This window comes from Scylla paramamosain, chromosome 12, assembly GCF_035594125.1.
Source record: "Scylla paramamosain isolate STU-SP2022 chromosome 12, ASM3559412v1, whole genome shotgun sequence".
Lineage (NCBI taxonomy): Eukaryota > Metazoa > Arthropoda > Malacostraca > Decapoda > Portunidae > Scylla > Scylla paramamosain.
Window position 1 is genome coordinate 4654203 of NC_087162.1, and position 25798 is coordinate 4680000.

The 25798-nt window shown below is 44.7% G+C and overlaps 1 protein-coding gene across 1 annotated transcript in view; it reads right to left on the reverse strand.

Moving 5' to 3' along the window:
* Nucleotides 1-25798, reverse strand: part of LOC135105552 (uncharacterized) — a 253161-nt gene that overhangs the window by 150407 nt on the left and 76956 nt on the right. The window contains exon 3 of the mRNA XM_064013759.1: nt 1326-1492. Within this exon, the coding sequence (XP_063869829.1) occupies nt 1326-1492 (167 nt within the window). The remainder of the gene's footprint in view (nt 1-1325; nt 1493-25798) is intronic.

Sequence of the window (25798 nt, forward strand, 5' to 3'; positions counted from 1 at the left end):
AAATACTAATGGTATGAAAAAAAGTCGTTCAGAAGATTATTTACTGCAACAGCTAATGAGGAAAAAAAAGAAAAAAGTTATTGGCACAGGGGAGGAGGAGGAGGAGGAGGAGGAGGACGAGGAAGCAAAATGGAGCTTATTTATTAATCAGAAAATACGAATAATTTGTACCTAAAGAATATGTATGTTTTATTCTCTCTTTAAACGCGCTGCAGACTATCAGGCACTAATGATTTTTTTTCTTTTCTTTCTTTTTTTTTTCAAATCACTCGAAAATGTATTGCGTGTGGAGAGGAAAGAGAGTGAAATATTACATCCCGTGTGTGTGTGTGTGTGTGTGTGTGTGTGTGTGTTCAATGAGGCTGGTGGTGCGTGCGCATTTTGCACTCTTTCTTCTTCTTTTTTTTATTCCCCAACTCCGCGTGTGATTTATTCCACCATTTCTTCACGTGTACACATAAGCTTAGGTAGTCAGTCGAACACTCTCTTCCCGGCACTAACTCACACTCTCCCTTCCTTTTTAACTCACCACTTTCCTAAAACTCACCCCTCGCAGCCACTCATAATGCCCTCCCCTCACATTCCTCACCGTCACCTCAAGCAGAGCGAGACACGAAATTAATCCGACCCTTCAGGAGAAACACAAAAATACGACTAACAAATACGAAAAAATGACTTGAAAGAGACGCAAAAAAACATCACAACAAGAGAATACGTTAACTAGATGCGACGACGCTGTGGAAAAATGAAGAAAATAAGAGAAAATGAATAAGTAAAGGAAAGGGTACAAGAAAATGAGGTGATGAAACGAAACATCAAACGGATTTCTAGATGGGATGGAAATTGTAATGCATTGTTTTGTATTGTAATGCAAAATAGTACGGTACAAAAGGAGAGGTGGAGAAGGAGGAGGAGGAGGAGGAGGAGGAGGAGAATAAAAGGAGGAAGAAAAGAAGGAAAATTGATTGATTTTATTTAAGCGCCACAACGCCAAGTTCATATGGTGCAGAAAATGAAGAAAGAGAAGGAAGAGGAGAGACAGAAGAGGAAGAGAAGAATAAAAGAAGGAAGAGAAGAAGGAAGAATGGTTGATTACATTTATACGCCACAAGATCATATGACGCGGAAGAACGAAGAAGAGAAGGAAGAGGAGAAACAGAAGAGGAAGAGGAGAATGAAAAAAAGGAAGAGAAGAAGAAAGAAGAACGATTATATTTACACGCCACAGCAAGATCATATGGCGCAGAAGAAGAAGAAAGAGAACGAAGAGGAGAAGGAAGAAGAATAGAAGGAGCAGGAGAACCAGAACCGGAAGCGCCACCTACCATTTCGTCGCCAATGAAGTGTGTGTAGCACTTGATGGTAGCAGTGCCGCCAACCTGCGCCACCACCTCCGTGTTGTTCTGCTGCTCCGGCGTGATGTCTGCAAGGTTGGCAGCTCTGGGCCTCTTGATGTAATCCCGCAGGACGTCATGGCGTCTGGCAGTAGCATCTGTGGGGGTGGAGGGGGAAGTTGTGAGTTATGTGGGGTAGACACGAGGGGTAGGGGGTGGTGGAGGGGGTGGTTATGAGGAGGTAGCGAGCGAGGTGCGTGAGTTATAGGATCGCTAGAGATAGATCTGTCCAGGCCTTGTCCTGAGAATTGCACTCCCGCTGTCATGTGTGTGTGTGTGTTTGTGTGTGTGTGTGTGTGTGTGTGTGTGTCAGGGTAAGATTTTGGTAGGTTTGTGTATTTTTTTTTTTTGTGTGTTTTCTTCGCTGTCATGCACATAGTCTCTCTCTCTCTCTCTCTCTCTCTCTCTCTCTCTCTCTCTCTCTCTCTCTCTCTCTCTCTCTCTCTCTCTCTCTCTCTCTCTCTCTCTCTCTCTCTCTCTCTCTCTCTCTCTCTCTCTCTCTCTCTCTCTCTCTCTCTCTCTCTCTCTCTCTCTCGCTTTCACACCTCCACCATCAAGTTGAATTAAAATGCAGACGTTTACCTTTCGTGTACGTATGTGATCTTTCGTTCCATTACTGCATTGCACATCGTACCCTTCTTACTTGTGTCCCCCTCCTGCTTTTCCCTTCCTTCCGTGCATCGGCGTTATCCTTGCCAGCGTGGGTGCGTGAGTGTGTAAATGCGAGTTCAGGGAATAGTGGCTGTGCGTTAGTGTGACTGGTCTTAATTCCTTCCCTTAATTAATCAATGCAATCAACAATATCCCCTTCTTCCCTCAATAAGGCCGGTGATGACTGAGGACTGAGTATGCATGGTGGCTCCTGGCGTCATCTCCTCTCCTCGTGCGCTTTATGTTTGTGTTTCTGCATCTCATACCTTGCCCTTTTTTACTTGGTTATCTATTTATCTTGCCCTTTTCCTGTGTCTCCTCTTGCTGAGTTACTGGCGGCCGCATAACGTGGACCAGCGAGAGTATACATAAGGATATATACAACAAGGTACCGCTGTATTTTTTTTTTTTTTACTCAACCAGCGTCCGCCATCTCTTATATGACTGTATATATCATTCCCTGAGTGTCGTTTCCCATCCTCCTCCTCCTCCTCCTCCTCCTGCTCCTCCTCCTCCTCCTCCTCCACTCTTCCCCTTCACTTCCCCACAACATTCACATAACCCTTCTCCTCCTCCTCCTCCTCCTCCTCCTTTCCTCTCTTCGCTCCCCTCCCCCTTGATGTTCATGTCTCCGTGCCACACACCTTCCTGCCTCCAACTTTTTTTTTTTCTCTCATCGTCCCTCCTGCTGCCCCCCGTGCCTCCCCCCTCTTCCTGCCACTACTTCCTAGCTCAGTTTCCTGCTTCCCCCCTGCCTCCCGTACCTCCCCTGCTCCCCACACCCCTCCCGCAGACATAGTATCGTGCGCTCTTCTTTACGAGGCGCGCGGGCCGTCATAGTCTCCGGAGTGAGAAAGTCAATTTGTGAGTCTGTTATCGGAATTTTTAAAAGACCCTCTGCCCGGCGTCTCCAAACTTGAGATTTTATGCAACCATCAGCGAGTTGAGATGCGCTCCTCTTCCTCCTCCCCCTCTGTTCTTCTCTCCTTCCTCTCCCAAAACCTTATGTCCTCCCGCTCTTGTTTCGTCCTCCCTTTCCTCCTAATGTCCACCCGGCTTACATTTTGCCTCCGCATTCCAAGTCCTTATTGAAAATCCCTTTATTTCCGATCCCCAACCTCCTCTGCACTAGTCCTCTTTTGTTCCTAGGTCCCATTATTCCCCACGACAATTCCCCATCCGTACCTAATCCCACAATTCCAAGTTCTTCTTCCTTCAAAGCCTTTTTTTTTTTCCTAGTTTCTTCCTCGTTATTTGCCTTCCCCTTGTCCCGAGCCTCATTCGTCCAACCTCTTTGACTCCTCACCCTTATTTAACCTCTTTTTTTTCTGCTTCCTTTTTTCCCCCCAGCCTCCTTGCGTGTCACATTCTCTTGTCCTTGGTTTCATTTTTCCAGCCTCTTCACCTATTTTTTCAGCCCCTCCCTCCCTCCTTGTCCTCGTTCCCGGTGGTGTAGGCTGGAAAGGACCCATCTGACCCTCGGGACGGTTCTTCACTGTTCGGAGGAGGATATGAGCATTCAGAGACTCCTTTTGAAGCACAGTGAAGCAGCAACTCGCAGACACGCGCATTGAAACTCACTGGAGCAGTAATTCAACTAAATTGGAACTCTGGGGTCCAGGTTAGTTCGCCCCAAGTTAGCACGCAGCCAAGAGGTCATTTGTCACTATTGAGTCTCGCGATGGAAACAAAGCAGAAACTCAGCTCGAAGTCAATTAGGCTGAAGGAGAGCCGGGAGGTGATGGTGACTGGCGCAGCGAGTGAGGCGGATGAGTAGCACTTCGTATCTCACCTTCCTTCGCTTCACTACTTTTACTTTCCCAATCCTTGACCACGACGGGAACATGTACCTCCCCTAATCACTGCCTTCACTTTTCTGTTCCCTTAATCCCTACATTTCACCTTTCCAATCCTCAGTTACTACCTTAACTTTCCAATCCCAATCACTGCTCCTCCAATCAGTAATCAGCTATAATGCGCAACACCTGTACCGCTAACCATCCCTGCCTTGTACCTGCTGACCATACCTGGAGCTGTTACCCGCCGCTTTGTGTTACTAGTTCCCCTTCAATGAGCAGCAAACCCCGGCAATCCCTCACTTGTGTCGCAACGTCCCTTTCACACAGGAAATATAAACCGGTAAAATGGCGAAAACTCTTTGTTTCCCGGGAGAACTTCGGAGTCCCACTAGGAATCGGAAAAATATTGTGTCCTGGCGCGTTTCGTGAGGTAGTAGAGGAAGGTGAGAAGGAGGAGGAGGAGGAGGAGGAGGAGGAGGAGGAGGTGGAAGAAAGTAAGGAAACGGATGGAGGAGGCGGGAGGAGTGATGAGGGCGGGGAGGGGTACAAATTGCTCCGGTGAGGGAGACATATGCAGCGAGTCGAGCAGAAAACGCCTCTCGCAGTCTGTGACACCAAGACGAACATCGACGCGTCCTGAGGGTGAAGCAGAGGCTGGAGGAAGGTCAAGGGAGAGTTGTTGGGGGTGGGGGAGTCAAGGGAGTGGCAAGATCAAAGAATGGATGGGAGTGGCACACGTTCAAGGAAGAGCTGGAGGAAGGGAGCAAGGGAAGTCAATGTTGTCTGCAGAAGGGGCAAAACAGAGGCTGAAGAAAGGTCCAGGAAGAGCTGTGGAGGTTGGGGGAGTTTAGGGAATGGCTGGGAAGTGGCAGGTCAAAGAATGGACGGGAGTGGCACAGGTTCAAGGAAGAGCAAGGAAGGTCAAGGCTATCTGCAGGAATTAACAACACCATAATCAATGTGTGTAATCCTTATAAGCATCTACAAGAAGGAAAGGCATTGAAATAATTTGATACTGCAATTTCTAGCCGGCATAAGGTTTGAAGGTGGCTGTTGATCAATAAAATACGTCTCAGAGTGGTTAGTAATCAATGAAACGTGTGCCAAATAGGAGTGAAAGAGTTAATGAGAGAGACATAAAGGAGATCGAAGACAAGGCTGAGGTCAGAATCTTCAGTGTGTTTTAAGGCTCAGGTCACGGGAGATTTAACGAGGCTGAATTAGAAGTGTAGATGGTTAGGAAAAGGCACGAGAAGAATTGATGAAAGGTGGAACTCGAGAATAGAAAGATAAGAACTGATGTACTGGTAAGAAAATATAGCGTAGTAGAAACAGAAAAGTAAGATCGAGAGGGAATGATAGAAGGAAGCAATCGACGAAAGAAGATGAAGAAAGATTGATTGACAGGGAAGAGATAAAAGGATAGAAACAGACACGAAAAGGAAGGATGAATGGTAGGAATCAGAGAAAGATGAAGGAGAAATACTGGAGCAATGATAGAGGAGGTTCGAAGGGGTAGAAACAAGCGCGGGAAGAAAGAAAAGATGAACAGTAGAAATCAAAAGAGAAAGATGGATGGCTTGGAGGGAGTTAGGACACACACTCTCGCTTCTCACACGTGGCGGAACATCTTTTTTTATCTTTTTTTTTTCTTACGTTGAAAGAAAACTGACCAACCCAACAAAATCTGAAAAAAAAAAAAATTAGCTTATCCCCGAAAAGAAATAAAAAAAAATCCAGTTGACTTACCAGATTTACTTGTGGACAGTCTTTGATACTCAAGTTCAATTCGTAACAGGTGAAAACGTCAATAAATAAGCAGTCTTCTAATTGATACCGTGGGGAAGATGTCATTAAGGAGATATAAGTCACTATCAATCAACTAGAACCTTTGCCCGCAGACCAGAGTTCTCCCGGAGGAGGTACAGCCTCGCCAAGATAGCAAAGGAACCGTCTGTAGTGACAGGGAACACCAATATGTGTATAGATAAACCTATAAATATCAAGTACTTCCTCCCTTCACTTCATAACAAGCTTGCGGCGACACCTTAGAGAGAGAGAGAGAGAGAGAGAGAGAGAGAGAGAGAGAGAGAGAGAGAGAGAGAGAGAGAGAGAGAGAGAGAGAGAGAGAGAGAGAGAGAGACTTAAGATGCAGGGAAATAAAAACATAAATAAAGATACGAAATATGAGTGGCACTCACAGGCACACCTTCCCTTGGACTCAATTTGAATTTCCGGAGAGGATACAGAGAGAGAAGGGAGAGAGAGAGAGAGAGAGAGAGAGAGAGAGAGAGAGAGAGAGAGAGAGAGAGAGAGAGAGAGAGAGAGAGAGAGAGAGTATGGAGTATGGAGTACGGTGCCCTGTCCTGGATGTCGAGTGCCCCCACCCACATGCAGAGACTGGATGCTGTGCAGCGGCGAGCTCTGCGTCTGGTGGCCACCCATGAGGACCAACAGCACCAACCACCAGTAACGTCACTGGAGCATCGCCGGGACGTGTCGGCGCTAGTGGTGTGCCACAAAACTCAGGTGCAGAGGGTCCCTCACCTTGACTCCCTGAGGTTGCTGCCACACACAGTGCAGAGGTGCACCAGAGCTGCGGCCAGTAGCGACGAGCTAGTGAAGGTGCCTCGATCTCGCTCTAGCCAACACCAGCGTACCTACACAGCCAGGACTTCGCGGCTGTGGAACATGTTCACGGCGGCCACGCCCCAAGTGCAGGACATGTCCACGCACCAGGTGAAGCTGGCAGCCCACAGCTGGCGTAGCACGCACCTGTCCCCACTGGTGCTTTAAATTTTTATTATTTTATTGTATTATTGTATTAGCATTATCATCTTTATGTTAAATATGTATAGTGTTATTCCTGTTAATAATACTATCATAGGCTTCTTAAATAATTCCATACTCAACGTGGAATTTTAAGCCTTTCTGTAAATATTTGTTTAAAAAAAAAAAAAAAAAAAAAGAGAGAGAGAGAGAGAGAGAGAGAGAGACGCTCCACCTCGTAAACCTGCACACGCCTTATGATACACCTAACTATACTAACGAAATTTGCGAAGGGAACAAGGTGAGCTTCTGCCCCTAAAAAGAATAAATAAATACATAAAAATGAAGATAACAATCTTCATTCACACATTCGTTTCAAGCAATCAAGGAAAGATTGGTCCTTTTCTATACTATCTAAATAACTATCTATTACTCTCAATTTCTCCACAACCACGTAAAGAAACAGTAAAAAAAAAATGTTAACTCCTTCACACATCAAATGTAAACAACATGACACACGACTTCTTCTTTTTTTTTATATTACTACCTAAAAACTTGTTTATTACCCTGAATCCCTCCACAACTACACCGAAAAAACAGCAAAAAAGGGAATATGTTAATCAGTCCTGCCTCACGCACTTACAATAAACAACGAGTCCCGTTTTCTATACCACCAAAAAAACCTATCCATTACCCTCAATCCTTCCTCAACTACACCGAGTAACAAAAAAATAATGGGAATCTGTTAACAAGTCATAAACAAGCGTGCTGCACTGGAGACTTTGACAGGAGCCGTGCACGAACAAAAAACCAGAACACTGCTGTAAACATTGCCGTGATACGAGCCAATAACAACCCTGGGACGTCGAGTACACGTTAGGCAAACACAAACAAACAAACAAAAACAGTAAAGCTATAATTTGCGTTTAGGGGAAGGGGAAGAGCAAAGGGAGGGGACGTTTGGATAGGTTGGGTGGGTTCAGTGAAGGTATGTGTGTGTGTGTGTGTGTGTGTTAGGATTTCTCGTTTTCTTTTTACACGAAGCCCTGAGCGAAAAACATTAGGTACCTACACAGCAGCAAAAAAGAAATAAAGGGTAGAGTTTATGATAAAAATGTTATTCCACTAAGTTTTCTTTTTTCGAGGGAGTGTGGAAAGGTAAAATATTTGTATTCCTCGTGTAGATTAGCTTCAGGTCTTTTTTTTTTTCCTTGATGAACTTCCTGCCGTGTGGAGATTACTGTTGTAGATGAAGTAGTGGTGGTGGTGGTATTGTAAGTAGTAGTAGTAGTAGTAGTAGTAGTAGTAGTAGTAGTAGTTGTTGTTGTTGTTCTTGTTGTTATTGTTATTGTTGTTGTTGTTGTTGACTAATAATAATAATAATAATAATAATAATAATAATAACAATTATATTATTATTATTATTATTATTATTATTATTATTATTATTATTATTATTATTATTATTATTATTATTATTATTATTATTATTATACTTTCATCGTCATCATCGTCGTCGTTATAAACATCATCAACATCATTACAACTCGAAGACTCATTTGAATAGCAAGTTCCACCTTATCAGTCTGATTTGATGCAGAGTGAGAAAAGTGTAAAAGTTGCAAGTGTACTCGTGTATCCTGCCGGATTTCCAACACACACACACACACACACACACACACACACACACACACACACACACACACACACACACACACACCTTCACCCTTCCTCCCTCCTTACTTCCTTCTGGTCATATTTTTACTCCCCCCGTCTCTCTCTCTCTCTCTCTCTCTCTCTCTCTCTCTCTCTCTCTCTCTCTCTCTCTCTCTCTCTCTCTCTCTCTCTCTCTCTTCCATTTCCTCATTCTGGGCAACAAGAAACAAAATAGCATAAATCCTAACAGCAAACACCATTTCCCTGCCAAAAGAGAGAGACAGCTCACCCAGACTGCGCCGCCCAAGGAAAAAAGTGGAAATATTTAAGGAATATATGATTAAGGCTTCTAAATTCCGGAACCTCGAAGGGGAAGCAGACATTTTAAAGCAGGGGGAAGTTTGTGTGCGTTTACCTGTGTGTGAGTGAGTGGGGAGTGTGTTTGTACATGTGTGTGTGGGTTAACATGATTAAGCGTATGCGACGTTCATGTATGTACACATTCGCTGAGCACACGCACACACACACACACACACACACACACACACACACACACACACACACACACACACACACACACACACACACACACACACACACCCAATACTCGATGGCATAGTGTTTGTTATATTACTTGTTTCTGCATATTGAGAATCATCACCACTCGTGTGTGTGTGTGTGTGTGTGTGTGTGTGTGTTACGTAGCAGTCCCCCTGTCAGTCTATTTGCAATGTTCATTACACACACAGATGGTGAACAAAAGAAGGAATGACAACAGTTTCCTTCAAATAGACATGAAAAAAAAAGTCAAGATACGGCACCGCGAGAGGGGGAGAGAGAGAGAGAGAGAGAGAGAGAGAGAGAGAGAGAGAGAGAGAGAGAGAGAGAGAGAGAGAGAGAGAGAGAGAGAGAGAGAGAGTTAAAAAAAATAGTTTCAATATAATTTCGGCAAGGAAACAAAAAAAAAATCTATTTGAAGGAACAAAAGGAACAAAGAAAAGAAATAAATCAATTTGATGAACTGAAGAAAAATAACACGAAAGATAAGAAAAATCAGAGACATTTCACCATGACGAGAGAGAGAGAGAGAGAGTAGTAGAGAGAGAGAGTAGTAGTAGTAGTAGTAGTAGTAGTAGTAGTAGTAGTTCCAAAGAGGGGGAAGGGGAGGAGAGCAGTGATGATCAAATTTAATCTAAACTCATAATGAATACCAACTAAAACTTGAGACAGCCAATCAGCGAATGCCATTACGGGGATGAGCCAATACGGACTCGCCTTGCCGCTGAAAAGTGCGTGCGGGGAGGCGCAGTAGCAGGATGGAGAGGGAGATGTGGGAGGGAAGGGGAAGATGGGAGGTGGGGAGGAAGTCAGATAGAGGAGGAGGAAGAGGAGGAAGAGGACGTAAAGGGAGAGAAGATACAAAACAAAGTGAGTTAGAAGAAGAGAAGAGAAGATAAAGATGAAGAGGGAAAGGAGGAACACAAAGGAAGAACAAAACTGCAGCAGATTTGTTGGCCCTTTACGAGGATTTTATGAAAGACTACGTTTTCTTGCATACGGTCCGAGAGAGAGAGAGAGAGAGAGAGAGAGAGAGAGAGAGAGAGAGAGAGAGAGAGAGAGAGAGAGAGAGGATAGTATATTTGAAACCCCCTCCCCACCCGGCGCTCTCTCCAACCAAAGATGTCAGGAAAAGGAAAAAGGAACTACCGGTGCTGGGAACCAAACACAACTTTCATAAAGCAACAAAAGAAGAGTAGTAGTAGTAGTAGTAGTAGTAGTAGTAGTAGTAGTAGTACCAGTTGTTGATGTTGTAGTAGTAATAGGAGGAGGAGGAGGAGAAGAACAAAAAGAAGCAAAGGTAAAGTGTGTGAAAGGATCCTTGGATTGAGGGAAAGAAATAAGATGGAGGAAAGTATGAAGGAAAAGGAGAATGTGAAGAAAGGAAGAAAAAGAGATGGGGAAAAAAGCGAGTAAATATGAAAGAGTAAAAAGAGGAAGATACAAAGGCAATGTAATGAGTGAAGGAAGATCAGCAGGTAGAAAAAGTAAAGGACATGATCTGGCGCAGCACGTGAAGCATAACGAGAGAGAAAAAAATGAGGAAGGGGAGGAAGAAAGTGGATGAAAATTACGCGAGATGAGGTTGTGGAGGCGGAGGTGGAAGAGTGTCAAATGTGGAGTGAGGGAAAAGGAGGAAGTGGAGATAGGGGGAGGGAGGAGGGAGGAGGTGATCAACTTTCCTGAGGCAGAAGCAGAATAATTGTACGTGTGGGGAATTAAGTTGAGTGTTGAGCTTGAGACGGTTGGGGAAAAGTCCTGTGCTTTATCTGTATTCGTGATTTCTCTCTCTCTCTCTCTCTCTCTCTCTCTCTCTCTCTCTCTCTCTCTCTCTCTCTCTCTCTCTCTCTCTCTCTCTCTCTTGCCTCTCTTATTTCGCTTGTGTTTTATGATTCTTTCGTATTTTTACTTTCCTTTTTCGTGCATTTTTTTGTTTTCGCCTTCCGTAATGTATTTCGTTCATACTCTGTGTTTATACTTTAATTTTCCTTTATTTTCTTTATTTTTCTCGATGCGTCTCTGCATTGTTAGGATTTTGTGTTGTTTGTGAGTGTTTTTCATGTGCATGTATATATGTACGTGTATATGCCTATATGTATGTATGTATGTATGTATGTATGCACCTGGTTGCCTTCAGCTCCCCCTCTTTGTTTCATTCTTCACCTTTACATGCCAATCACTGTCTGTCTATTTGTCTGTCTGTATCTGGCTGTCTGTCTCTCATTCTGTTTGTGCACGCGTACCTGCCTGTCTTTGTTGTCATTCTGTCTGTTCCTCTGTCCACCTGCCCTTTCCCAACTCTCTCATCACACACACACACACACACACACACACACACACACACACACACACACACACACACACACACACACACACACACACACACACACACACTCAGTACTCTAGACAGCATCCCAGAGCAAGTCCTCCATCAGTGAACAACTGAATCATATTTTTGAGATGTGCGTGGCTTCGGACAGTGGGAGGCTGCAGCGGACGAGGAGAACAGTGGGTGGCAGGAGGTAGGCGTAAAGGGAGTCCTAGTTGTTGGGGGGTCTTAAGCGGGGGAAGCGTCAAGGAAGGGGGTCCTAGTTGTGCGGGGGGAGGGGAGAGTGGGGGGAAGTGTTCGGAGCTCGCAAGGCTGCCTCTGAATCAGGCGCCCTCAACCTAAAGCTCCCCCGAGGGAAACAGTTATTTGGTAATTGGAAAATGGATTAGAATATAAATCAGGGAGGTGCGGCGCGCAAGAACTGAGTACGGGGCTAAATTTGAAAGGAAACTGTGTTATGGCGAGCAGAGCAAGAGGAGCACGAGGAACAGGAAAAGGAGGAAGAAGAAGAAGACGGGGACAACAGAGGAGAGAAAGAAAGAAAATCGACAACAGGAAAGGGGTGAAGACAGGAAGGAATTTAGAGGGAAGTTACAAGAAGAAGAAGAACAAGGAGGAGGAGAGAAAGAGAAAAAGGAGGAGGAAGAGAAGGAGGACAACAGGAGACGGAATGAAAAAATCAGAACGTAAAGGAAGTGAAAGTTGAGAAGGAATCTAAAGAAGAGAGGCGTTACGAGGAGGACAAGGAGCAGGAGGAAGAAGAAAGAAAGGAGGACAAGGAGCAGGAGGAAGAGGAAAAGGAGGAAGAAGAAAGAGAGTAGGACAACAGTGGAGAGAAAAAAAAATCTACAACAGAAGAAGAGTGAAGAAGGGGAGGAATTGAAAGAGGCGTTACAAGAAGGAGGACAAGGAGTAGGAAGAGGAAAATCAGGAAGAAATAGAAAAGGGAGAGAACAGCAGAAGGGAGGTAGAAGGAAAAAAAGAAAGGAGTAGGGAATTAAAGTGAGGAGGAATCTGTAGAAGAGTTTTAAGGAGGACAACAAAAAGAAGAAAAAAAGAAGGAAAGAGAAAAAGAAGAGAGAAGAACTGAAGATTGATAAAAACGAAAAAGGATGAAGGAAGTGAAGTTGAGGAGGAAACTAGAGAGAAGGAAAAGGAGTAGGAGTAAGAAGATAGATAGAGAGAGAGAGAGAGAGAGAGAGAGAGAGAGAGAGAGAGAGAGAGAGAGAGAGAGAGAGAGAGAGAGAGAGAGAGAGAAAGAGAAATGGAAACAAACTAAATTACGCAGAAGAGGAGGAGATGAGAGTGAAGGCGAGGAGAAGGAAACTAGAGAGGCGTTACAAGGAGGAAGGAAAGGAGGCGAAGGAGTAGTAAGGAGGAGGAAGAGGAGGAGGAGCAGGATCTGGATCTAAGAGGGACATTATGGAGGTGGAGGGATGGGGGAGAGGGCGAGGCATTAGAGGAATGGAAGGTCTATGAGGGGGCATTAGAACGTTGGAGAAGAAGGGGAAACTTATTAGTGTAGTAGAGGAAGCTTGAAGAGGCTGTAGAGAGAAATGTGGAGGCAGAAAGGGAAGGGGGGAAAAAAGGGAAGGTTTTCAGTCCTGCCAGAACTGAAGTACATCGTAGCATCAAAACCGCCCAGTCTCGAAGAACGTAGAGGGAGAGGCTGCGTGGGTCAGACTCGGGCAGAAGGAGGAAGAGAAGGAGGACCAGAAGGAGGGACAGGGGGAATGTTTAGAGAAGGAAATGATGGCGGAATGGAAGGAAGTTGAAGAGACTGGTATAGTGGGTTGAGTGGAAGGAGAGGGTGGCGGAGGTATTTGCCGAATGGAAGGGAAAAGGAAGGTAAGCTAAGAAAAATAGGGACAGGGGAGAATGGTATATCACGTACGTACGCGTGTTCCTGAAAGAGTTAATGGCAGAAAAATATGAAAATGGAGGTGCAATTATAAAGAGGTGATACAGAGGAGATATAGAGAGAGGAAAGGGAATGAGTGTTTGCTTTGCTGGAAGGTGTGTGTGTGGGGGAGAGAGAGAGAGAGAGAGAGAGAGAGAGAGAGAGAGAGAGAGAGAGAGAGAGAGAGAAATATATTGCTGTTTTCTCTCTCTCTCTTTCTGTAGTTCAACCGACGTGAAAATCATTGCGTCTTGTCGTGGCGGAGAAAGAAAACTTATTTTGTTACCCAAAGAGAGAGAGAGAGAGAGAGAGAGAGAGAGAGAGAGAGAGAGAGAGAGAGAGAGAGAGAGAGAGAGAGAGACTATTGACCTCCTAAAATACATTCATAAGAAAATTAATTAATAACACTATTACCGGGCCACAGTCCAGAGAGAGAGAGAGAGAGAGAGAGAGAGAGAGAGGGGAGAGGGAATTGACAAGAGCGAGACAGTGATTCAAAAAGCCTTTATCAACACCTGTAATTAACGAGTTCTGGATCACCTGGCGGATAAAATGGCGCCTCCACTCGGCGTTAAGATGATGGCGCTGGATATCTGATACCAGGCAATGAGGCAGTCACGAAAATAGTCACAAAGATGATGGTCATAATGGTGATGAGCCCGCAGAGGAGCACGGTTTCATCAGACGTAACGACAGTAGCGCCATTATTGAAAGTGGTGTGTGTGTGTGTGTGTGTGTGTGTGTGTGTGTGTGTGAGGGAGGGTTAGTGGTTGGTGAGTTTGGTGGGTTGTGTGTAGCGCTCGAAAAATCCAAGTGTCTGCAGCTCAAGATAATGAGTAAAATAAGAAAGAAGTAAAGTATGATAAAGAAGGTAAACAAGGGGGTGTATACGAGAGAGAGAGAGAGAGAGAGAGAGAGAGAGAGAGAGAGAGAGAGAGAGAGAGAGAGAGAGAGAGAGAGAGAGAGACTAGATACTCTTGAAGTTACTCCGTGAACCAAACTGGTATATAAACATGAAAAAAATACTCAATAAAAGAAAAAAAAATATCAGCGTCATGTCCTGAGACGAAATACTCGGAAAGGAGAAGACGAAGATGAAGAAGAGGGAATAAAAAGACAGAAGACGGAGGAAACGACTGGCTGAAAGGAGATAGAAGGGGAGGAGATAGAAAATTAAAGAGAAAGATGGGAGAAACGGAGGTGTTCGTAGAAGGGAGGAAAGAGAGAGAGAGAGAGAGAGAGAGAGAGAGAGAGAGAGAGAGACGGAGACAACAGGAAAAGAAGGATGAATATAGGGGAGGAGGGAGCGAGGATTATTAAAGTAGAGGGAAAAATGACAGCAAGGGAAAGGGGCCACGAGGGGTATTGATGCGGCCACGGTATTAATTCGAAATGAGAATGAGATATGAGATAATTAATAACTCCACCACGGAAGAGAGAATGAGAGAGAGAGAGAGAGAGAGAGAGAGAGAGAGAGAGAGAGAGAGAGAGAGAGAGAGATTAATGTTTGAATTATGTAAAGAAAAAAAGGAAAGTTAAATATAGAAATATGAGAAGGAAATCAGTATAACTAGAAGGTGGCACTGAAGAGAGAGAGAGAGAGAGAGAGAGAGAGAGAGAGAGAGAGAGAGAGAGAGAGAGAGAGAGAGAGAGAGAGAGAGAGAGAGAGAGAGAGAGAGAGAGAGAGAGAGAGAGAGAGAGAGAGAGACGAAAACAAACAAATCCATCACAGGCAAAAGATAGAAAAACGAGTCATGGAAGGAGGAGAAAAAAAAAACACACTAAAAAAAAAAAAAAAAAAAAACACGGTATTGAACCAAGACCGAAGTAAAACCCGGAAATATGGAAAGGAATTGGAAACAACGCCGGTGATTGGAGGCGACGGATAAAGCACACACACACACACACACACACACACACACACACACACACACACACACACACACACACACACACACACACACACGTTGTCCCACTTTGAAGCATCAAGTGAATGAAAAAAAAAATTGATCTATAGTTAAATGTATAGACTGAATCATTTAAAAATACTAATGTTTAAAAGTATAACATGAAAACCCCCCATTTATCCAATCATTTTGAACCCAGTGAAAATATACAACTGCAAAACTGGCATGGTGACGCAGCATCGAATACAGGAATAAAACTTTTTTTTTTAAATTGTAAGGGATGGGAAGGGAAGGGAAGGGAAGGGAAGGGAAGAGAAAGGAAGGGAACGAGAAGGGGAAGGGAAGGATAAAGGAAGGGATAGGTGAAAGAAGGGAAGGGCAGGTTAGGACAGGCTTTAAGTGACGATATGGGGGAACAAAGAAAAAAAGAAAGAAAGGAAAGATTTAAAAAGAAAGAAACAGAAAAAAGAAAGAATAAAAAAGGAAGGAAGAAAACACCCAGACAGAGAGAAAGAGAGAGAAAGAATGAATGAATGAAAAAAGGAAAGAAAACGCCCAGTAAGAGAGAGAGAGAGAGAGAGAGAGAGAGAGAGAGAGAGAGAGAGAGAGAGAGAGAGAGAGAGAGAATCTAAAGAAAGTCCTCCAAACCCACACATTAAATTGGCGAGGTGTTGACCGGTGCAGAGAGAGAGAGAGAGAGAGAGAGAGAGAGAGAGAGAGAGAGAGAGAGAGAGTGGGGGAGGGGCGTGAGTTTGGGCGCAATCTATCACGGGATGTTGGAGACTGGCGCCCTTAGAAACCCCACACGGAAAAGTCTTATTGGAAACAGGTAATTAGAGTCTCCTGGGAGAATAACAATTGGAGGAAGAGGAGAAGGAGGAGGAGGAGGAGGAGGAGGGGGAGGGGAGGAGGAGGAGGACGCAGAAGTTGAATTAGAACAAGAGAGAAGTGAAGAGGTTAAGGAAATCAATGAAAAGAAAGAGAGAAAAATATTACTCAGCATATGAACTTAAGAAAAAAAGGTAAAAAGAATGTTGGTATTGATGGTGGTGGTGGTGGTGGTGGTGGTGGTGGTGGTGGTGGTGGTAATGATGATGATGATGATGATAGGAATGCAAAGCTCAATGAATCGAAATGAAAGAAGAAAAGGAAAATGTGATAAAAAATGAACAGGAAGTGGATAAAGGAAAACAAAAGTGTAGGAGGAACGGGAAAGAAAGAAAAGAGAAAACAGGAGAAAGAAGAGGAGAAAGATGAATCAATACATAAAAGGATAAAAAGAAAAAAAGAAAAAAGAAAAAGAGGAGAGAAAGAAAAAGGGTAATAGTAATAATAGTAATGCAGTAGTAGCAATAGCAGCAGCAGCAGCACCAGCAGTAATAACCGTAACAGAAGAAAGATAAAAAGAATAAAGAAAAGATAGAAGAGAAAAACAGAAAGAAAAGGAGTAATAACAGTAATAGAAATGTAGTAGCAGCACAAGCAGCAAAGAGAGAGAAAAAAAAGAACAGAAGAAATATAGAAGAGAAGAAGAAAGAAAACAGAAGAAAGAGGAAGAGAAAGAGAAAGCGTAGCACCACCACCACCACCACCACCACCACCACCACCAGCGGCACGTAGACACTGGAGGTCAGAGAAGAATTTATCAGAAAAGTTGTATTAAAATGTATGTATGTAACCGGACCTTTTGTAATGCAAGAAGAGAGACCTTACGGGGCCGCCCAGTCATGCAAACGAGGTAGCATTTTGTGGCGCCCGTTCTGCATGACATTAGCAGCCCAGGGAGGGGAAAGGAAGGGAAGGGAAGGGAAGGGAATGGGAGGGGAAGGAATAAGTTGGAAGGGGAAGGAAGGGAATAAGGTTAGGAGGGGAATGAATGAAAAAAAGGAAAAGGAACGTGATGGAATTGGGAAGGGAAAGGAATAACAAGGAAGAAGAACGAAGAGAAGGGAAGAAAGGTAAAGGAAGGGGATAAGATGAGAGGAGGAAGGAAAAGAAGGAAGTAAGATAGAGAACCAAGGAAAAGAAGAAGAAAAATAGGAGGAGAAGAAAGAGAAGGGAAGAAAATAAGAGTGAGAGGAGAAGGAAAGGAAGGGAATGAGATGAGAGGTGGAAAGGAAAGGAGGAGAAGGTAAAGGAAGAGAAAAAAGAAAAGGAATGAGAAGGGGAGGTAAGTAGAAAACAGGAAATAGTAGATAGGGTGAAGGGAATGGAGGGGAAGAAAGAAAGGAAAGAAAAGGAGAGAAAGAGAGGAAAATGGAGGGGGAGTAAGAGCTCAAGTGGGAGGGAGAGAGAGAGAGAGAGAGAGAGAGAGAGAGAGAGAGAGAGAGAGAGAGAGAGAGAGAGAGAGAGAGAGAGAGAGAGAGAGAGAGAGAGAGAGAGAGAGAGAATGTGTCCGCGAGTTTCACTTTTAAAGGTTTTCCAGTCAAAAAGAAAATGCTTGTAAAAAAAAATGAAAAGAAAAAATTCTGTATAGTGAATAACAGAGGAACGATTTCATGCACGCTATACGAGGAAGGTAAAATGATGGAGGGAGACCGAAAGAAAGAAAGAAAAAAAAATGAAAGAAAGGGAGAGGGGGAAGTGGAAGAGAGGAAGAAAAGAATACGAGCAGGAGGAGGAGGAGGAAGAGGAGGAGGAGGAGGAGGAGGAGGAGGAGGAGGAGGAGGAGGAGGAGGAGGGAGAAGAGGAAGAGAAGGAATGTATATCTTTTTTTTATGAGTCAATCTATCACTCTTGCCTTATGGCTTCATTTCACAATACTCTCTCCCCCTCTCTCTCTCTCTCTCTCTCTCTCTCTCTCTCTCTCTCTCTCTCTCTCTCTCTCTCTCTCTCTCTCAAACCAAGCTGCATTTCTCCCTTTTCCTGCAAAGGGAGGCAGAGAAAATGGGAGCAGGAGAGAACAGGAAACGAAAAGAAGTAAAGAATGGTGTGAAGAGAAAGGTGAGGAAAGAAAATAGGGATGGAAGGGGAGAGGGAGAGTTGGTTAAGTACGGTCCTTCAGGCAAACGAGAGCAAGGGAGAGAGAGAGAGAGAGAGAGAGAGAGAGAGAGAGAGAGAGAGAGAGAGAGAGAGAGAGAGACGGGGGGAGTTGTAAAAAGAAAATCCTTCATTTCATTACGGTTCCTTTCATTCCCTATTTTATCAAGTTTTCCGCTAACTCCCTTACTTCACTACTTATTTCTATCTCCTTTTCTTCTTCCTTCTCCCATTCTCCACATTTTTCTCCTCATTCTCCTCGTACTCCTGTTCTTGTTCTGACTTTTTTTTTCATTTTCACGCTTTTTCACTTTTCATCACCGTCTTTTTTTTCACTTACTACCATAACTACACCACCACCATCATCACCATCACCATCACCACCACCACCACAATCCAACCCCCTTCTTCCTCTTCCTCCGCCTCCTCGTGCCTCTTCCTTCATCCCCCTCCTCTTGCTTCTCTTCGTCATGATCATCACCATCAAGAGAAAAGTCTCGGAATGGAGTCATCATTGGTTTATAGTGATGAAAATGGCCACCAGTAACCACGTCGGCCGCTCATCAGCCACAATTTGGGGGAGGGAGATTCCTTGGTAGCCATCGTAATGCTGTCAGGCCGGGGGGAAGGAGAGAGGCAGAGGGAGCGAAAGGAGTGAGGAGCTGGAAAGAGACAGTTGGTTTGAAGGAATGATGGAACATGATGGAAACGTTCTTTTGCCTGTGATGGGAAAGAGAGAGAGAGAGAGAGGGAAGGGTGGAGAGAGAGGGAGAGGTGTATGTGTGTGTGTGTGTGTGTGTGTGTGTGTGTGTGTGTGAAAGGGAGGGGATGGAATGGGGAGGGATGGAGAATGATGGAAAGGACTGTGAATAGAGGAGGAAGCTTCGAAGTTGATGGGGAAAGGGTAGAAAAAGAGAACTTGTGAGAAAGAGATTGGGAGAGAGAGAGAGAGAGAGAGAGAGAGAGAGAGAGAGAGAGAGAGAGAGAGAGAGAGAGAGAGAGAGAGATGGGGAAAAACTGCTGGCATAAACACTTCGTGAAATCAATGAGAATATTGCGCTCTCTCTCTCTCTCTCTCTCTCTCTCTCTCTCTCTCTCTCTCTCTCTCTCTCTCTCTCTCTCTCTCTCTCTCTCGGCTTCAAAAAAAAACAAAGATAAATAATCTTCCCCGTAAAACATAATAATCGAAATATACTTGGAACTAAGTATTAACCTCGACAATGGAAGCAAAACAGCATTATTTACCGAAAGACAGAGAGAGAGAGAGAGAGAGAGAGAGAGAGAGAGAGAGAGAGAACGAAAAAATAAGTGACATGTATTTGAACCTTTTGTAATCCTCCTCGGTAAGAGAGAAAAAGAGAGAGAAAAAAAAAAAAACTCCGCCAGGTGACTAAGTACTTCGACCGGGAGGAAGCAAATGTTCCGATGAAAAATGTGAGGAAAATAAAACACTTCTTGGGATCTTGCTATTTTTACCTAAGCATGTGGAGAAATAACAGGAGGTTGCTGCCGGAGCTGCTCTCACTGTCTGGGAGTTTTTGGAAGGTATATTTACGTGTTTTTGTGTGTAAAGAAGTGTTTTGTTGTTGTTGCTATTGTTGAGATAGAGAGAGAGAGAGAGAGAGCGTAATATAGGTCATATACACGTATATAAGAAACCAACAAACACACACACACACACACACACACACACACACACACCAGGAACATGGCACGACAGTAAACTGCATGTGTGTGTGTGTGTGTGTGTGTGTGTGTGTGTGTGCGCGCGCGCGTGTGTGCGTGTGCGTGTGTGCAGGCGTGCATCGCTATACGTTCCCCAAAACCGAGCATTAAGGTAAAGAACGGCGGCCCCAGAATAGCGAGGAGACGACCCTTCCCCTCTCCCCTTCCTCCTCCTCCTCCACCTCCTCCTCCTCCTCCTCCTCCTACTACTCCTCCTCCTCCTCCTCCTCCTCCTCCTCCACCTACGAACCTCGAAAGGCAAAGTGATTCTCCGGCAGTATTCAGGAGAAGGAAGGCGGCCCCGCACCCACACCAGACCGCCGTGCACAAGTTTGGAGGTTTCAAGGTATTGACGATTCGGGTTCAGTTACGGTTCTGCGTCAGCGTTACTGGGTCATTCTGCGGAAGCTTCGGAACATTTGCGATTCAGAACTGCTCGCCGATTCAAAACCACGTCAGAATCCAGGACCGGCTATTCCACCTCCGCTTCCTTTGCATAGTAGACATAATACCAAACTTTAGCCACATTCTCCTCCTCTTCCTCCTGCTGCTGTTCTTCCTCGTCTCATCTTCTCATCTTCCTCGTCTCATCTTCCTCCTCCTCCTCCTCCTCCTCCTCCTCCTCCTCCTCCTCCTCCTCCTCCTCCTCCTCCTCCTCCTCTTCCTCCTTCTCACACCGCTGTGGTTATCATATACTCGTACTTGAGGATTTCCTACCATCTCATCATCCGGCTTTTGTCTTTTACTTAGGCCGGGTTTGTGTTGCGTTACAGCCTCAGGGTCTTATGTCTGTAATCGCGTAGCCTTCGTGGTTTCAAGGAGTGTAAAGTCTCCTTGTATAATTTGTCATTCATTATTAAACAGAGGATTACAAAAAATGGACGCCAACAGACCATTAGATCCTTCGTAGGATTTTTCTTCACACAGTAAAAGAGAAGACAAAATAATAGAAGGCTTCTGTCCACTCACACTCACACACACACACACACACACACACACACACACACACACACACACACACACACACACACACACACATATCCCACAAATCACAGGTGACTGGTACACAAGCGATACAACTTCTCGTACACGTTGCAATATAGATAGACACCTGGCGTCACGTGTCTTCATTGCTGTTATATTCACTCCTTTCCTCCACCTTAACCTGACGTTCACTATAGATCATCCACACGCTTTACTATTACCCTAAACACCCCCTTACCCCCACCGCAGTGTACCCAGCACCCCTCGCCCTACATTCGCACCCCCCACACACACACACACACCATCCTTACCTCTCTCCTTTAATCAGATCACTTCATCCATCCCCTTCACCGTATTTTCAGCGGAGCCTTTCACGCCAACCACTCTTCAATACCTTTCCTAGTAGTTCTCGCTGGACCACTTTACCCGCGAACCCGTTTGAACCCGACTCTTCCCTAGGCGGCGAGGGGCGTGCGAGCCTCGACGAGGATCAGAGAGAGGCAGGGGCGGCGTGGGTAGCGGCGGTGTGTTGGTGGACCTGATTGAGTCTCAGGATGCACGAGGAAGGAGGATCAGTGAAGGTGATGAGGAGCCTAGAGAGAGAGAGAGAGAGAGAGAGAGGGAGAGGGAGGAGGAGGAGGAGGAAGGAAAATGGGTGGCTAGATGGAGTTGGAGAGGAAGTTTGCCGAAGAATTTCCCTCGGTAATCATCTGCCATTCTTCTCTGTTTATTGCAATCTGCCTGTGCCGCTTTTCTCCCGTCTTATTTCCCTTATTTCTTCACTTCGTTCGCATTTCTTTTTATATCCTACGCTCTTTACTGCCGGTCCGTTTGTCTGTCTTTCTGTCTGCCTATGTGTCTGTCTGGTTGCTCTCTCTCTCTCTCTCTCTCTCTCTCTCTCTCTCTCTCTCTCTCTCTCTCTCTCTCTCTCTCTCTCTCTCTCTCTCTCTCTCTCTCTCTCTCTCTCTCTCTCTCTCTCTCTCTCTCTCTCTCTCTCTCTCTCTCTCTCTTTAGCGCCGTATACTTCCCTCTCACACCGCCTCCCTCATAATAGTATTCTACCTCTTCCATTCCGTTTCTTTCTCTCCCTAATTTGCAGATTCTTTAATTTTAATCAAGGTGCTTTTATGCGCTATTCTCAGTACACGAAACTGGGAGGAGGAGGAGAGAGGCATGAAGAGGAGGGAGAGGGAAATAGCCGTCCAAGCAAGAGAGAGAGAGATAGGAGGGAGAGAGAGAGGGAGGGAGAGACAGGGAGTAAGCAAGCAAGCAGGCAAGCAAGCAGGCAGGCAGGCAGGCAGGCAGGCAGGTAGGTAGGTAGGTAAATAGGGAGGGAGGGTAAGGGAGGGCCAGACAACATATATAGGGCAGGTAGGGAGGATTGCAGCGCGCAGGGGGACGGAGTTATGGAGACAGGTGGAGAGCGGGGCAGACATGCACGCGGGGAGGGAGGCCAGGAGGAGGTGATTAAGTGAAGGGAAAGTGGTTAGGGTGGAGTGGGCCTCTCAGACACACACACACACACACAGACACACACAGACACACAGGGAGCCGGCAGGAGGATTAGACGAGGAGCTGGAGAAGGAGAATCGCAAGAATAAAAGCCACGGAGAGCAATAAAAGAGAGGGAACGAGGACAATGACGAAGATGGAAGCGATGAAGAAAGAGAACAAAACCCAGGAGGAGGAGGAGGAGGAGGAGGATGGGGGGAGCAGGAAGAGGAGAAGGATGGAGACGAGAAGGTCAATGAAGGACAATAAAAGAAGTAGATACGGGAAGATGACAAATATGAAAGCAATGAAGAAAGACAGGACAAAAATAAGGCAGAGGAAGAAATGAAGATCGCAGCGACGAACGGAGGGGAAAAAGAAGAATCTAATAAAAGAAAACACAACTTTACGTAAACCAAACACAAGAATACGTGAAACTTGATCAAAGAAAAAAATACGTACATAGACAAAAACAAACGAGACGTAAAATAAAACTGCTAAATACACACACAGAGTCGAGCGGCAGCAAAGTAAACACACTGACAGGATGAATAAAAAAAAAAAAAGAAAGGCGGTAAAAAGATCGGGAAAAACAAGACAAGCCTCAACTCTATGCCACTCAAATAGGAACAGCTCGGAGAAAAAGGCTGACAGTGAGGCGGGCGAGCAAACACATGAGGGAGGAGATCCGCTGGAGATTTTAGGGACCGATTTATGAAGTCGACCAGGTAGACAAACAAGCAGGTAAATAGAGGGGAGGATGAACAAGCTGGAACGTAGATACAGGAGGCGATCAACAAATACGGTATCGGAATCGGATGGAGAATACAAAACTAAGCAAATAGTTGACTGGAACAGCAATCAGTGAAAAATAAAGACGTAGTATGTATGACGAGTTGAATAAACAAACAGTGGAAGTATCCTTACGTTAACAAATACTCGAATGAACCACAAACTGTTAATTCATCATGCAATTTGGTACGGTTCTTTTTAATCACTTATAAACCATTCTGAGGTCTTTCTTCTTCCTTCACAGTCGTCTCTGAGTGCTATACTTGCTAAAAATTGCTAAATCTATAATTATATTTCCTCTTTTTATTCTTTCTTGTCGATGATGATAAGTATTTTGTTGCTTCTACTACTGTGAGGGGTTGCATATCGCAGTGAAAGGGCTAAGTAAGAAAGTAAGGAATCAGTAAAGAAATAAAGCAAGTTAGCGTGTTAATGGATGAATAAGCAGCCACACGCAACTGGAGCGCATTTTAATACAAGCAAATAGTAAAGCATGCAATTAAAGAAGCAGGCAAGCAGTGATTAAATAAAGGCAGTCAAGCGGTCAGTCATGCAGGTAGGCAGGCGGTCAAGCAGGTAATCAGGCAGACAGTCAGGCGGGCAGGTAGTCAGGCAGGTAGTCAAGCAGGCAGGCAGACAGACAGACAGACAGTCAAGCAGGCAATCAAGCAGGCAGGCAGGCAAGCAGGTAGGCAGGCAGTCAGTCAGTTAAGCAGGGAGGCAGGCAAGCAGTCAGGTGTTTAGTCAAGCAGGCACGTTTCCATACTCATGTCAATCAGAATAGAAGACAACAAATACTTAGTCAATGGAACTAGTAGAGAAAGACAAAGTTCAAGCAGGCAGGCAGTCAAGCAGGCAGTCAGGCAGTCAGGCAGGCAGGCAGACAGGCAGGCAGACAGGCACGTCTCCAAGCTACTGTGGAGTCGGTGAGGGAATAGCTAAGCATGCAGGCAGTGGAGGCAAGCAGCAGGAAAGTCCCAAGGCGGCCTCCTCAAGACTAGGCGAACCAGGCCACTGCTTTCCAATATCCTGACGCCAGACAAAAGCCACCGCCGGCTCGGGTCCCGCCGATGGCTCGCTGCAGAGGAGATTCATTTCCGCGATGTCCTTTGTGCTTACTCGACTTTGCATTCAAACCGCTTCTGCTCCACGATCCTCTCCACCCCCGCACTCTCACACACACCCCGCCTTTTTCACTCCCTTTGTTTATCCTTTGCCTTTTCTGCCTTGATCCTTTCTCCCTGTCTTCCTTATATTTTATCGCCTCCGTTTTTCTTCCAGCCCCGCCCAGACTTCTCCTTCCTTCGGCGTCCTTCTTTGTCCTGTTGCTCGCCAGTCTGTGTGTGTGTGTGTGTGTGTGTGTGTGTGTGGTGTGCGAGGGAGGGTTCGCCGCTGTGGTCTCGGTGCCAAGAGTCTCGTGGGCGTCAGGGCTTCTAAAGATATTCATAGGATGCGAGAGTAGGTGGTGATTACATTCCTATTTCCCTGAGTGTTGTCTGTCTTTCTTATTGTTGGCTTGTTAGTGTTTGTTGTTCCTGCTGCTGTTTGTGTTTGGTGTTATTGTTGTTGTTGTTGGTGGTGGTAGTGGTGGTGGTGGTGATGGTGTTATGACTGTTGTTTTTTTTTTTTTGTTGCGGGTCGTGTTTTTTTTTTTTTTTTCCTTGTTGCTCGTGTTGAGTTTTTTATTGTTATTAATATTATTGTTGTCGTTATTGTTTTTTTTGTTATTCGTGTTTTTTTTCGTGTTGAGTTGTTGTTTTTTTTGTTGTCATTATTATTATTATTATTTTTATTATTATTATTATTATTATTATCATTATTATTATTATTATTATTATTATTATTATTATTATTATTATTGTTGTTGCTGTTGTTGTTTGTTATTATCATTGTTGCTGCTGCTGTTGTTTTTGCTGCAGTTATTAGTAATGTTAGTGGACGTCAGAAACCAGTACAATTTTCGATCTTGAAATTTGCTTTTTTCTTAGGATTCTTTCATAGTATTTCTCGGTTTTTCGTTTACCGTGTGTGTGTGTATGTGTGTGTGTGTGTGTGTGTGTGTGTGTGTGTGTGTGTCAGCCAATCTGAGCGTCCTGCCGCCTCTGCTGCCGCACGTTCGGAATTCTTCAAAGGACTTGTGTAATTCCGTCTGGACACCGGGGTCGCGTCCGGCAGATGTCCAAACTGAAACTTTTCCTGCGGGGACGTCTGACCTCAGTGAGAGAGAGAGAGAGAGAGAGAGAGAGAGAGAGAGAGAGAGAGAGAGAGAGAGAGAGAGAGAGAGAGAGAGAGAGAGAGAGAGAGAGAGAGAGATGGGGTGGGGGAAGGCAGAACTGGAGGAAACCTGTATCCTTTCACCTCTATTTCTCATTCCTCTATGTCTAAATGTCAAACGGAAAGGAAACAGACAGACAGACAGACAGACAGACAGAAAAAAAGGAACATATAAATTAAAAAATCAAGATAGACAGTGAAACAAAGACAGACACATAGATTTGAACAGCCAGGTAGACAAACCTAAAGAAAGAAAGACTGATAACCAAAGCAGACAAACAAGCAAACAGACAGAAAAAAAAATAAGACAGACAAAAGCACAGACAATTAGAAGGATAAACTATAACAAACACAGGTAGAGATAATACAACAAAGAGATACAGGAAGAGAAACAGGGAGAAACTGGACCCAAAATCAGGAGGTCATAGACTTTAACCTTTTGCCCTGTTCCACTGTACCTAAGTGTTTGGTGCGTAAATCTATGTACGAAGTTCTGTAAGGGAAGGTTGATTGCACTGACTGACGAGAGACTGACGGACAGGCAAGGCTTATAATTAAAACAAGGACTGGAGGAAGGAAGGGAAAGGGAA